Consider the following 13,222-nt stretch of genomic DNA (forward strand, 5'->3'; position numbering starts at 1 on the left):
ATGGCGGGAATTTTGAAAAAGTACTGAAAAAAATTTGGATTTAGAATAGTAGAATAATTTTTACTATTTACTGGTCTAAGTTTAAAGAGTCAATCATTTCTAAAATGTACAGTTTAATTAACTCTAACTTCAACAAAACGTATAATCCCAGAAGTAAACAAAATATTTTATGCGACATAAAACGCTTGTTAACATCTCGAGACACGGCAGCTCAAAACAAAGCCTGCGGTTATCTAATCGAAGTTATAAGCAAGTACAACTATAATTCTAACGAAAGAAGTAGCATAGTTCGATATTTATTAGACAATGATATAACGGTATTTCTATGTGAAGCAACTTCAAATTTGGATTTTTCACTATTTCGGTACTACACTATGGATAATTAATATTTTTTTAAGCTATTTATGCGGTAAAATCCCGTTTGTCCCGGGTACGTAACGTAACGAGGATACTTTGCATCTACATATAATCTGCGTTCAACAGTAGAATATGAAACGCATCGACGAGATTTATTTCAAGTAGGCCTAATATAAGTGACTCTACCACCGGTTCGGAAGGCAGATTCTACCGAGTAGAAGCCGGCAAGAAACTCAGCAGTTGCTATTTTCCAATATCAACAATTTACATTTTACATTTTAAAATTCATTTTTCTATCTTGTGAGAGATGAAAACGGGGCCGGATGCTGGAAGCAACCTTGTCATTAAGAAATTCATCAATTGTATAATAACCTCGCTGTAATAAATGTGTTTTAACACATTCTTTAAACTTATGCATTGGTAGGTCCAAAATTACCTTAGGAATCATATTATAAAAGCGTATACTCAATCCCACAAATGACTTCTGCACCTTTCGCAGACGATATGCAGATGACACTAATTTATGACCATTTCTTGTAAGTTGACTGTTTATATCCACTTTTTGTTTATAAAGACTAATATGTTGTCTTACAAATAATATATTGTTATAAATATATTGTGTAGCTACCGTAAAGATACCTATTTCTTTAAATTTTTAACGGAGGGATTCACGTGATTTAAGTTAATATATTGACCATACAGCTCTTTTATTATTATAATTATTGGTCTAGCCCTGTTGTAGGCCGGTCATGCGTTGTTAATGATGATTGCAAAGAACCGTTACAGATCTGTTCTCCAATGCATCCGTCTACTGTGGCGCGAAATTTGTTTTTTTTCTGAAGAGCACGCAGCACACTCCATGGCCGCGGTAACTCGTGCATTAGTACACTACACCGCTACCGGCGCTTTTAACGCTATGGACGCTTGCCTGCATTTTATCTGCGATCTATTAAATGGGTATGTACGAGTGCGATGTTAATTAGATCGACGCCACTATTGGCATAGCATAACGTCGGAGTGGCAGAGCAATATTTAGTCGGTGTGCGAATTTCAGACGAATGTCAGATTGAGTAAAGCCCCAAAAGTATGTATCGATGACTACCGGTTTTCCATGTTCTATGTCCGCGTTTGTTTAGGTTTTTTACAAATCCAAAAAGTACCCTAAGTTACTCTCCGTCCTAACTGACTAACTACCTAATTAACTAACTAACTCTGTGCCAAAAATCAAGTTGATTAGTTTCCCTGTCAAGGCGTTAAGCAAGGACAAACAAACAACACTTTCACATTTATAATTTTGTTATTATCTAACCTAACTTACCAATAGCCCACCAACCCATATTGGAGCTGCATGGTGTATCTACGCTCTAAAGCCTCTCACTAGACTTGCCAGTTGTTTACTGGCACGTCTTGTTCGATTGCTCACACGCAGGACTCAGCACGCTATTGTGAAAGGAGTTGCAACAAACTCCTTGGATCCCCAAGGGGCAAGTCGCGTCGTGCGAATTATTACGATTAAATTTATGGGAAGCAGAGTCGCGCGTCGCGCTCCTGGTCGCTGCTATACATGGCGTGTATGGTATATTTATAAAATTGGCGCAATATTAGATACACTACCACCCTGATTTACAGGTGGTGATAGCCTAGTCGGCAAGGCTTCGGCTTCCTTTTCAGGGGGACCGAGTTCGATCCCGGCTCGCATCTCTGACTTTTCAGAGTTATGTGCGTTTTAGTTGAAGCAATTAAATATCATTTACTTTGACGGTGAAGGAAAAGATCGAGAGGAAATCTGAATGCCTGGGAGTTGTCCAGAATTTTCTCAAGGGCCTGTGAAGTCTTCAAATCCACACTCGGCCAGCTTAGTGGACTACGGCCTAAGCGGTAAGCCCTTCTCATTCGGTGAGGGAGACCCGTGCCCAGTAGTGGGCCGTAACGAGTTGATCTTATGAAGGATGATGAATTCCACGATACATTAGCTTTACAGTAATTTAGTACGATAATTTCTTATTTCCTGGGGTTTACTATTATATCACTTAGTCCTACCTGTACTCTAGCACATCTTCTTTTAATTAATTTAATATTGTCCTCAGAGTGAAATCGAATAGAACCACTTCCCCTCTATCTTACCAAAGCGCTTACAGCACCGAACAGCTCTTAGCCTGTTTCACAACATTAGCTGACAGAATAAGAGGCAAAGCCAACTCCATATTATCCAGCGCTTTAGTGCTGCACGCGTTAATATCGTACCAACCAGCTGAATTAGATCTGAAGGGGAGTGTAGCTAATGGACTTGCGGATGTCTTGGAAAAGTGGTTTGAACTGCTCATAAGCGGACTCCATCATATAGTATTAGCAGGAGTTGGTGGCGAAATGGGTATGATGCTGATTACCACTTGTGAACTTGGGATGGATATATTGAGGTAAATTGGTATCATAGATTAGCTTTGTGACCTATTGACTGTCAGAAAATTGTATATCTTAAACTGCATTTTAAAAATGCATAAAACAAAAAAGTTTGTTACTAGTTCGAAGAATATGCAATATTTACTCAGATATAGAACAAGTACTGTTGTTGCTCGTCGACAATACATCACTCAAGCCACCACTCTTTACAATAAAATTAACAAAAAATTTGCTATATACCAAAAAACGTTTTTTGAATGTAACAAAACTTTGACAGCCTGCCTGAAGACACTATCCTATGAAGAAACTGAGGTGCTTCTTCATTTTATTTCTATTTGAAATATAATGGATATAGACGCACTTTATAACATGTAACACACTCACACACAAACACACACGCGCGCACTCTAAAACACAAACACACCAATACACACTACTCAATTGTATTTTTTTTATTTAATCTTGTCTCTGCTATGGAAGAGTGAGGCCTCCTGACATGTATTTTGATGCTTAATAGGAGGTCTCCACAATATGTATCATTTACAATGTAAGAAACAAAGTAAACGATTTTTATAGATTAGGAGGTTTACGTAGTATTAGAGCTATAGAAATTTTTAAATTCTGTTCATTATCTCATTTAGTCAACAATCCAACCAATAAAGTCTTCTGAACCTTCAATTTTATAGGCTCATACGAGTTCTTGAGAAAAGCAAAGAACCTATGGACTTTATCCACAAGATATTAATAGATGATCAAGAGATTAGCGCACTAAAGCAATGTTCTTCAAAACTGAGACGTACGATCTTACATGCTATGAACCAGCTCGTTCTATTTATAAAGGTAAGAATGTTAAGATAATACCTAATATTACTTCTGATGATTCGAAAACAATTGATTCGATTGAAGTAATATAAGGTAATCTTAACATTTGACAATTTTTTTTGTTTAGGTATATTCTTTATAAAGAAATCTTTACTTTTGTTAACTCAAGGTTGGATCATCATCATAATCATATACATCTATTGACGACCACTGCTGGACAGAGGCCTTTTGTAGGGAATTCCAAATTCCACGATCTTGAACATCTTGGTTCCATCGGCTCCCTCTGACTTGTTGGATTTCATATGTCCACCTCGTCGGCGGTTTAACGACAATATTTGTTTATGTTTGAAACACTGTGTTAAGTATCCAATAAAAGGTCTAACTTGCAACTAAAATAGTACTAATAATGTTGTTGTTTAAAATTTTAGGATAACCTAGATACAGTAGGAACAGAGGAGTACAGTGTATTCCTAAAACTTTTGCTGAATTTCATGTACGAAAATGTGAATACTGACGTATTACCTGAGTTTTGTGACATTTTATTTTCCAAAGGATACCTTATAATGTTGCCAAAGACACAAATCATAAGGTAAACCTTACACAAATATTAAAACTGGGATCATTAAATTAAATTCCAGTTTGTTTAAATAAAACATCAAATATTCATAAACTCATACTCAAATAATATTTCAGAAATGATACGATGGTTCGTAAAGTGAGCACTCAGGTTATAGGTGAAATGCTCAAAATATTAGCTGCTAAATATTTAACTGTCAAGGACAATGATAATATTGACACTTGCAAAGATATTCACGTAAGACGCTTTTACTACATTAAAAATAAACGATGGAGTTCCTCAAGGGGGTGTGCTAGGCTTGGGTCCATTCTTGGTTTACAATAATAAATATGTGTTAATGCTACTATTAATAAATATGTGAAAAAGGAACATATTCTAGGCCTCTAATATCTTATATTCCAAAATAAAAATATAGACTTGTTTTATATCACTGTGGACGAAAAAGGAATTAAAACCAATCCATCTTCGAAGGTTTAAACACGCGCATAATTTTTTACATGTTTTAGATGGGTTTAGTGGAGTTGCAATATGGAATTGAAATACCGCAAAATATAGGATTACAACTACAGAAGAACCAACCTTACGGCTTGCTGATTTATATTTATTTCTATTGCCAATCTTCAGAGAAGTATTATTATTTTTTTTATATATGGGGGGGGGGGCGAGTTCGTAGTTCGTAGGTAGTTATGTTCGTTTAAAGTAATTAAATATCACTTCCTTCCACGGCGAAGGAAAACATCGTGAGTGAATCTGAATGAAGTCCAGATGGCCCAATCCGCACTGGGCCAGCGTGGTGGACTACGGCCCATACCCTTCTCATTGAGGCGTGAACTCTAGTGTGCCAGTAATGCGTTGATATTATGATGACTGACTTAATTATAAATGTTAACTTGAATTAACTTACTTTAAGTGCAAAAATCTATTTTCAGTATATTTTAATCAATAATACGTTTATTTCATTGCGCTTAATATTGTTATTTTACAGTCCTGAAGAATCCACGGCGCCTTTGCTACCTTTTTTAATCGAGCATATTTTGAGACTGCCAAAGGCCGTGAAACCTCCTGGATACATAATAAAAGCACTGTGGCTAGTTTTTGCTGTAATAGATTTTCTTCATACCTTTAATCATTGGTCATTTTAGCTTTCCCACGAATTCCTAAAATGATGATTTTTTCCTAGATGTCTACAGTATCAAACGGCTCATTGGCTACATTAGAGCAAAGAATTTATTTAGAGAAGGCGACGGATCGTTTCGTGGCGATGTTGCATCCAGATCCCGACATTTATTACACCCACAACCCTGCTATATTGTTTTGGGCTTTCACCTCTTGTAGGATATCTAATTCTATCAGATTACGTGTTGTAAGTCGCTCATCGTATGTTTCAAAATATTGTCCTACAATTTAAAGTCTTTAATATCAACTATTGTCCAACCGATTCTAAAACTATTGTTCATAATATGTTATTTGGTTATGATTTGACTTTTGGGTTATAAATTTTAACATTAATTAAATTTTCCCTGAATTCATACTAATCCAAATAAATGCGAAAGTGTGACTGTCTGTTGGTTTATTTATTACCAATGAACTGCTTGTATCTTGGAAACTGACTTAGGATACTTTTTATTCGAGAAAGTATATTTATGTATGACTTATTAGCAAAACCGTCCTTGACAAATTTTGCATGATACATAACCTATCCTGGCGAAACCCCACGGTAAACGGAGGGAAAAATCGCGTGCTCCAGATAATATAAATTATTTCTTGAAAATTTGAATAAATTTTAAATCTCTCTTGCTATGAAGGAGGCCGTAAATATAAAAGTTTAAAAATAAGTTCATATTGTTACCGAACAGCTATCGCAGTGGTTCAAAACAGAGAATACTCTACCGGAAGATTTAATACAATCAGCAGTCTGGGAGTTACTTCTAAACGTTCTGATACAAAGTAAAGACAACACAGTCGTTACAAATTGTATGGAAGCTCTTAATATTTGTATTGAAAGAGGCGATGAAACGGCCAAGGAGGAATTCTCAACTTTAATTTGGTCGATGTTACCTGAAGTACTGTCTTACAGTTTGATTAATTGTAATGAAATAGGTACAAGTAACTTTTTACTAATACCATTAAATTTCATAATCGACATCATACCAATTATCAACAGCTGCGCTTTCATTGCTGGGAATATGTGACACTCGTGGCAAACAATCGATATATTTACATTATTTTATTTATAAAACCCAAAGTCATCGAACAGTGCGTTGGGCCAGCGATAACTGACGGATGGGCTTCTTAAGAAGGCTCAGCAGGCGATGGAGAGAGCTATGCTAGGAGTGTATCTACGTGATCAAATCAGTAATGAGAAGATCTAAGAACTAGAGTTACCAACATAGCTCAGCGAGTCTCGAAGCTTAAGTGGCAATGGGCAGGGCACATAGCTCGGAGCATCAATGGACGTTGGGTTCCTTATGTGCTCGATTGAACCCGTACCGATAAACGCAGCGTAGGTCGGCCCCGAACGAGGTGGACGGAGGACATCAGGCGAGTCGCTGGGGGCCGCTGAAGACAATCGGCCTAGGACCGTGGATTGTGGAACACCCTGCAAAAGACCTATGTCCAGCCGTGGACCACAATTGATTGAATTTATGGTTATGATCATAATGTTTTATGAAACTAATAGTTGAAAAGAAAAACAACTGGAATGAAGAATTTAAAATTGATGATACAGTTATATTTTTAATTCAAATTGAAAATTTATTACTTCAACTATATAAGCTTTTTTGAAACGTCAAGTCTACCTGTTTATAGTGACTCTAGCTACGGTTCGGTAGGCAGATTCTACCGAAATGAAGCTGGTAAGAAACTCAGCATGTGCTCTTTTAGTCAATTATGCTCAATGGAACAATCTGCCTGCTGAAATGCGTGGAAGTAATTCCCTTCCTATATTTAAGAGTCGTCTGAAGGACTACTACCTCTCTAGTCTCTTTGGGTGTTGGCAGTTGAAGTTGTTGCTTTATTACTGTCTGTAAATTATGTATTTACAGACAGTATTATTTATTTAAATTATCTATGTATTATGTATTTATGTATATATTACAACACTCTTGGCACTATCCCGTTCTCTTGCTCTAAGTCCTTTCTACAAAGGTTGCCTGTATGAGATTGCTTGCAGCAATAAGGCCGCCTTTGCATGTCTACATTGTTTACTGTTTCATTAATGTTTCTTTTCCTATGTGTATGTTTACGTGCAATAAAGTGTTTCCTCTTCTTCTCTTTTCAAACATCCACAATTTTCATTTTAAATTTTCTATCTTAGTATCATATATGGTATCGTAGCCTCAACATATGGGGTTTAACACACAGTTTAAACATATACCTTTTGTATATTTCTGCAGAGACAAATATTTGCTATATCTTAGACGTAGCAATTGCTGAACTACCCTCAAGAATGGATCAATCCGTGTGTCTCAAAGTTGCTGTACTTATAACGACGTTGTATTCCAAAAACACAGTAGATGCTAAAGATGTTAATTTGAAATATCACTTTGAATTTGTATGCTTGAAGTTATGTTTACTACTTCTAGATGTATCCATAAAGCAAAATGACGACAAAGGTAAATTTAATGTTGATCACAAATTTTATTGAAACTATTTCTTAGCGTAACCTAACCAAACCTATGGCTTTATTTTTTTGCGGATAAAATTTCGGTATGGGAATTACGTTCAATACAGCTTTACCATCTTTTGTTTACTTATAATAAGAAATTTACGAGGTGGTAAGACGACAAAGGAAGTCGCTGGGAGCCGCTGGAATCAAGCGGCCCAGTACTGTGAATTTTGGAACTCCATTCGAAAGACTTATGTCCAGCTGTGGACGTCCATCATTTGAAGTGATGATAATGAAATTAAATACGAGTCTAAAAAGGATTTTTTATATCTTAGTCTACTTTTAATGCTATGTTATATAAAGTTAGTACCTAAGCTTATACTTTTAGTCTTTTTGTTACTCAAATTGATTCATATTTTATACAATTGTTTCTTTTTTAGTTTTGCTTACATATATAAATCGCACCGGTTTTCTACCTTGTGTTTTATCAGCTACCAATAGTTCAGATGACAAAGTCGCATGTACATCTTTGCAGCTACTTACTTGTATTATCTTCTATTTCACCAAGAACAACTACAAAGTAAGAGTTCTGTTTTAAATATTCTTCTTTATTGACATTTAATTTTATTTTTTTCCTCTTCATTTCTTTCCTTTTATATTATGTTACCATGTCTTCGCGTCTAAGTTATTCATTAAATTCTATTTTTGAAACTCTATTACATAATTAGGATTGTTATAAAAATTTTATAACTGATATTTAAATTTGTCTATCACTGTCTTCATATTATTTTTTAGACAAATTAGAATCACAATTTGCTTTTTTATTTTGTTTTTGTTCTTTAAGTAAAGATAATGTTTTATAATATCCAACTATGATATTGCCTCGTAAATCCTAATTAAAATCGTAATTTCAGCCAAAATTAGTTCTTGAATTGCAAACTGATCTCATAATAAAGTCTCTACGTCAAGACAGTGAAAATGAACGTGGCACTTCTTTATTGCAACTCATACACCTAATCCTTAGCTCAGGACCAAATACACCGATAGTCCTAACTTACGATTTAACGGAGCAGCCTTCACAGATACAGCAATGTAAAGCTTTGAGGGCGCTTATGTTTAGAATACAGCTAATGCTGTGTTGTCGGGTAAGATTGATTTATGACAAGGTTATATTACGAAATTCATACTTAATCCCGTATTCAGGTGCCCCATCATTATCGACCTATTAGGAACCATCCATAAATTACGTCACACGTTAAGGGAGAGGGAGGGGGTCGACGAATGTGACAGGGGGATCTCACTGCCACACAACGGGAGTCCTAAATTTCGTGACGTCACATTTCCAAATCTACCTGTTAAAACACCAAAATTTGCAATATTAACTAAATACGCAAAACATTTGCAACTCTGTACGCATGAACATAAGGTTCAATATACAACGTGTAAGCGAACTACGGAACACTGTTGAAGGGTGCATAAGGACACCCTGTAAAAATATTAAATCAAAAGAAGCATATTTATTTTTCTACAGAACCGAATTCAAAAAATTTTAAGAGCTTACTTATGACAACCCTATTGAAGAGAAGACCTACACTCGCATAGTACCTAACTTTATTTGAATTTAGGGCTGTGTCTGATTTCTTTGAGTAAAAACTATGGCAGTGGTTTACTCAAAAAACTAGTAGCGCTTCGGTTTTACAGATAAGTCTCAGAGACAGGACATAATGTACTTCTAAAATCTGTGAAGTAATATTTCGGTTTTCATTTACATTTTATATATAAGACTTAAGATGATTAAGTATCCTTTATTTAATAATCGCTTTTTGTTTTGTTAATTTCTTGAAATGTTCGACTTGATGTAGGTATTAACATCCAATCCATCCAGTTTATTAATGGACGGAACTGCTGTTTGAATTCAATAATTTCTTTGTAAAATTGCAAAGTATGTGACGTAGGACGGGGGGAGTCTCACAAATGTGACTAGCTGTGACAAGAACGTATTTTATGGATAGCCCCTTATCGGCCCACTACAAAACTCTCAGAATGAGGAGGGTTTAGGCCGTAGTACAAGTGAGGATTCATAGACTTCACACGCCCTTGAGAACGTTATGCCTAACCTAAGAGTTATGAGTTAACCATGAAGATTTCCTCACAATGTTTTCCTTAACCGCTTAAACAAGTGTTATTTAGTTACTTTAATTAAGAACGCACATGACTTCGGAAAGTTAGAGGTGCGTACCGGAGATCGAACTCGGTCCCCTCGAAGGGAAAGCAAGGCTATCACCGCTTTTTAGTCCAGCAGGGCACAGATACTGTCTACTGATATTGTAGACTTTGTGTCTTAATGCGTGTGAAACCGCAGGGCACAGTCTGTTAAATAATATAAACGCAATTATATTTACACATTATTTCAGGACTCCAAAAACCAATCATCGGGTGGCTGGAAAACGTTGAACTCAATCTTCAAACATGCGATTCTATACAAAAATGATTCGAATTTGGTAGCATCACTAACTTCTCAGCCGTGGACCCACACCCTAATCCGATTTCAACTAACGCAGAATATAACGCAGGAGTTCCTCGCATTTGCTCAAAATTGGCTGAATTTACTAAAGATTACCATAAAGAAGGGCAAAGAAGGGACGAATTACCACATTTCGAAATACAGCCTCATAGCAAAAACTCTGAACATGTTGAAAAATAATTTGAATGAAGAAGAATCAAAAGAAACGAGCAAAAATGTACTTGGAATCGTTAATGAAATTTTGGAACTCTAATTCAAACTGAATTATACGACTTTGTTTAAATAGATTTTGGAAAAGTAAATTACACAGAAACAGTAATTAAATAAATGATTTTTGACTTTTAATTTACGACATCTATATTGATTGTATTTTGACGACATATGAATGTCGCGACCTTTAACAATTGTGTGTGCATATGAACTGTGAATGCGCACGCGCGTTTGACTTCGTTGGCTTAAATGTAACCACAGCTGATGTTATGGTTGTCACTGCGTATTTTATATGATAACTTTGTACATTTATTTCACTAAAAATACCAATTGATCCTATGAAAAAGACGTGCAATAAAAGTTATCTTTTAAAAAGCGACACACTGTAGTCTCTACACTCCTTTGGGAAACTAATAGATAACTCTCAGGCATGCATGTTTCCTCACCTGTATCTTCCACCTCAATGCTCTATTGTATCTGTATTTCTGTAAATATTCTCTGTGGTGTAATATAAAAGTGTATTAATTAGTTCATTTATGTGTGTCTAGACATGAATGAATGAATAGATACACTTTACAGCTGAAACTTGAATTTGTCTTTAATTAAATAATTCAACTGTCATTAGCGACTTATGTTTATCGCTTTCCAAACAGTAAAATCGGAAGTAATAATTCACAACGGAAGCAATCCAATTCCCGAACTAATTGGATAACTGTGGTAATGTATGAAAATGCATTCTAGATTTCCTCGTGTTACGAATAACAACGCCTTTATTACGTATCTGCATATAACATTTTGTTACGTTTAATGAAATTCATTTCATTAGAAATACACATTTATGAAGTATTTAACGCTCAATTAAATCAAATCTACTGATCAATTACTGAATCTGAATTCTCAGTAACAAACAAAACGCCTAAAAGTTGCAATTTTACTATGTTCTTTGTGGAAAAGGATAACACAACTTGCTTGATTTCTTTAAGTCAAGTTTGTCTATTCGTTTAACTCTACCACTGGATTGGAAGACAATCCTACCACAGAATAAGCTGACAAGAAACAGTGGCAAGTAGTTGAGCTATTTGTAACAGAGCACGTCCGGGGAAGTACTACCGGCATCCATATATCTGCAGCCAAGCAGCTTTTCTGTGTTCCGATCTGAAGGGAAGTGTTTGACTGTTTACTTACAGACGCATGGGGGTTAACACCTACGGCTAAGTAATAACACTTTGTAAGATGTGTTCCTTGCATGCCATGCGGAGTGTTGCTCTATTTATAAGCGATTTCCACATATACCATGCGGATCATCTCGTAGATAAAAATAAAATAAACTCTGCAGTTGCTCTTTTCCCAAACTATTTTTTAAAATAACATTTTTAGGATTTAAAACAAACCTATTAATTGTTACTAACATAACAATCTGGATGGAAACGTCTCAAATAAATGGTTATTATTATATCTATCATTTATTTATATAATTTTTTAAGAGTAATTAAAAAACAAAAAGCACTATTAAAAAATTAAAAAAAAAACACTCCTTATATTATTATTAATATGACTAAGGCTCTGCTTCCGACCGTCCTACAAGAGCTTTAGCTTTAACCAGAATGTGTATTTCTATTGCCGCTAAAAAAAATATAGAAATGAGAAAAAGTTTAAAAAACTTTTTTTTTACTTTTTTTTCTGCAGAAGTCCAACTCGCACTAACCCGGTTTTTTTATCTTGTGAGAGCGGCCGCCTTCCAAGCAACCTTCTCATTCGGTCTTATGAGCTATGTACAAAACTTAGTTATAAGTTATAACAAAAATGTAAGTAATTAACTTTCTTTTTCATCGATTACCCAAAAAATATTCCGTAACTACTTTCCATATATTTTACATTCCAAAGGACGAGTGAAATTATTGTATCGAGTGTCCTTATGTGCTATGGGGCTCGTATTGAATAGAAATGAGCGTGGAAGAAAGTATAATAGATAATAATTTATTTATGTATCGCTACGACAAGGGATTTTCTTATTCATATTGAAGAATAGGCTATTTAGTTGTTAAATGATGTTGTAAGAACTTAAAACTATTAATAATCTATGTAGTTTTTCTCAGCGAAAAGAAGTACCTATATTCTTGACCATCTTTTTGAGTAAATACTTAGTTATCCACTTTACACGATTTAGTAAAATTATCTCGATAGAAATAAAATACAAAGTTATCTTTAGAGAACTTAAAGACTCTGTTAGTTAGGTATTTATTAAAATTTTGGAGTGAAGTAAAAAAATATATGTGTTCATAGATATAGGTAGGTACATATCAATAAATATATATTTTCAAGTACGAATCATATATTAAGTATGTGTAGTGTTTTGGTTGTTTTAAAAGTTACATTTAAGTACTCGTCGTAGTTACATATAAGTCTTTCAAGTGTAGGTAAAGAAAAAAACACTTAAACACATGTGTATAAAATCTGTATTTTAATAATTCGATGACTCCTAGGAATCATCGGAAAAAAAAAGAAAATTACATAAGAAACTGGAACGTCGCAAACTTAAATCGAATCCGGTCACATCACGATCTTAAATTGTAGTTCGGTTGGGCCTAGTTCTATAAAAAGGTCATCTTCATCAACATATCAACCCACAGGGCACGGGTCTCCTCCCAAAATGAGAAACGGTTACCCATGGTCCTACAACCTGCATTTGAGCAACAAGGAGGGACCGAGATCTTTAAATTCCCCT

The 13,222-nt window shown here is 35.1% G+C and overlaps 1 protein-coding gene across 1 annotated transcript; it reads left to right on the top strand.

Annotated features, from left to right (window-relative positions):
* Positions 1-104: 104 nt before the first annotated feature.
* Positions 105-10,540, top strand: LOC120633409. Its single transcript, XM_039903616.1, has 14 exons — positions 105-364; positions 1,144-1,314; positions 2,445-2,774; positions 3,444-3,597; positions 4,008-4,168; positions 4,273-4,393; positions 4,663-4,784; positions 5,142-5,256; positions 5,337-5,519; positions 6,013-6,256; positions 7,552-7,770; positions 8,204-8,343; positions 8,678-8,908; positions 10,178-10,540. The coding sequence occupies exons 1-14, from the start codon at positions 105-107 to the stop codon at positions 10,538-10,540; spliced, it is 2,814 nt and encodes a 937-aa protein (XP_039759550.1).
* Positions 10,541-13,222: the final 2,682 nt, after the last annotated feature.

This window comes from Pararge aegeria, chromosome 21 (genome assembly GCF_905163445.1).
Source record: "Pararge aegeria chromosome 21, ilParAegt1.1, whole genome shotgun sequence".
Classification (NCBI taxonomy): domain Eukaryota; kingdom Metazoa; phylum Arthropoda; class Insecta; order Lepidoptera; family Nymphalidae; genus Pararge; species Pararge aegeria.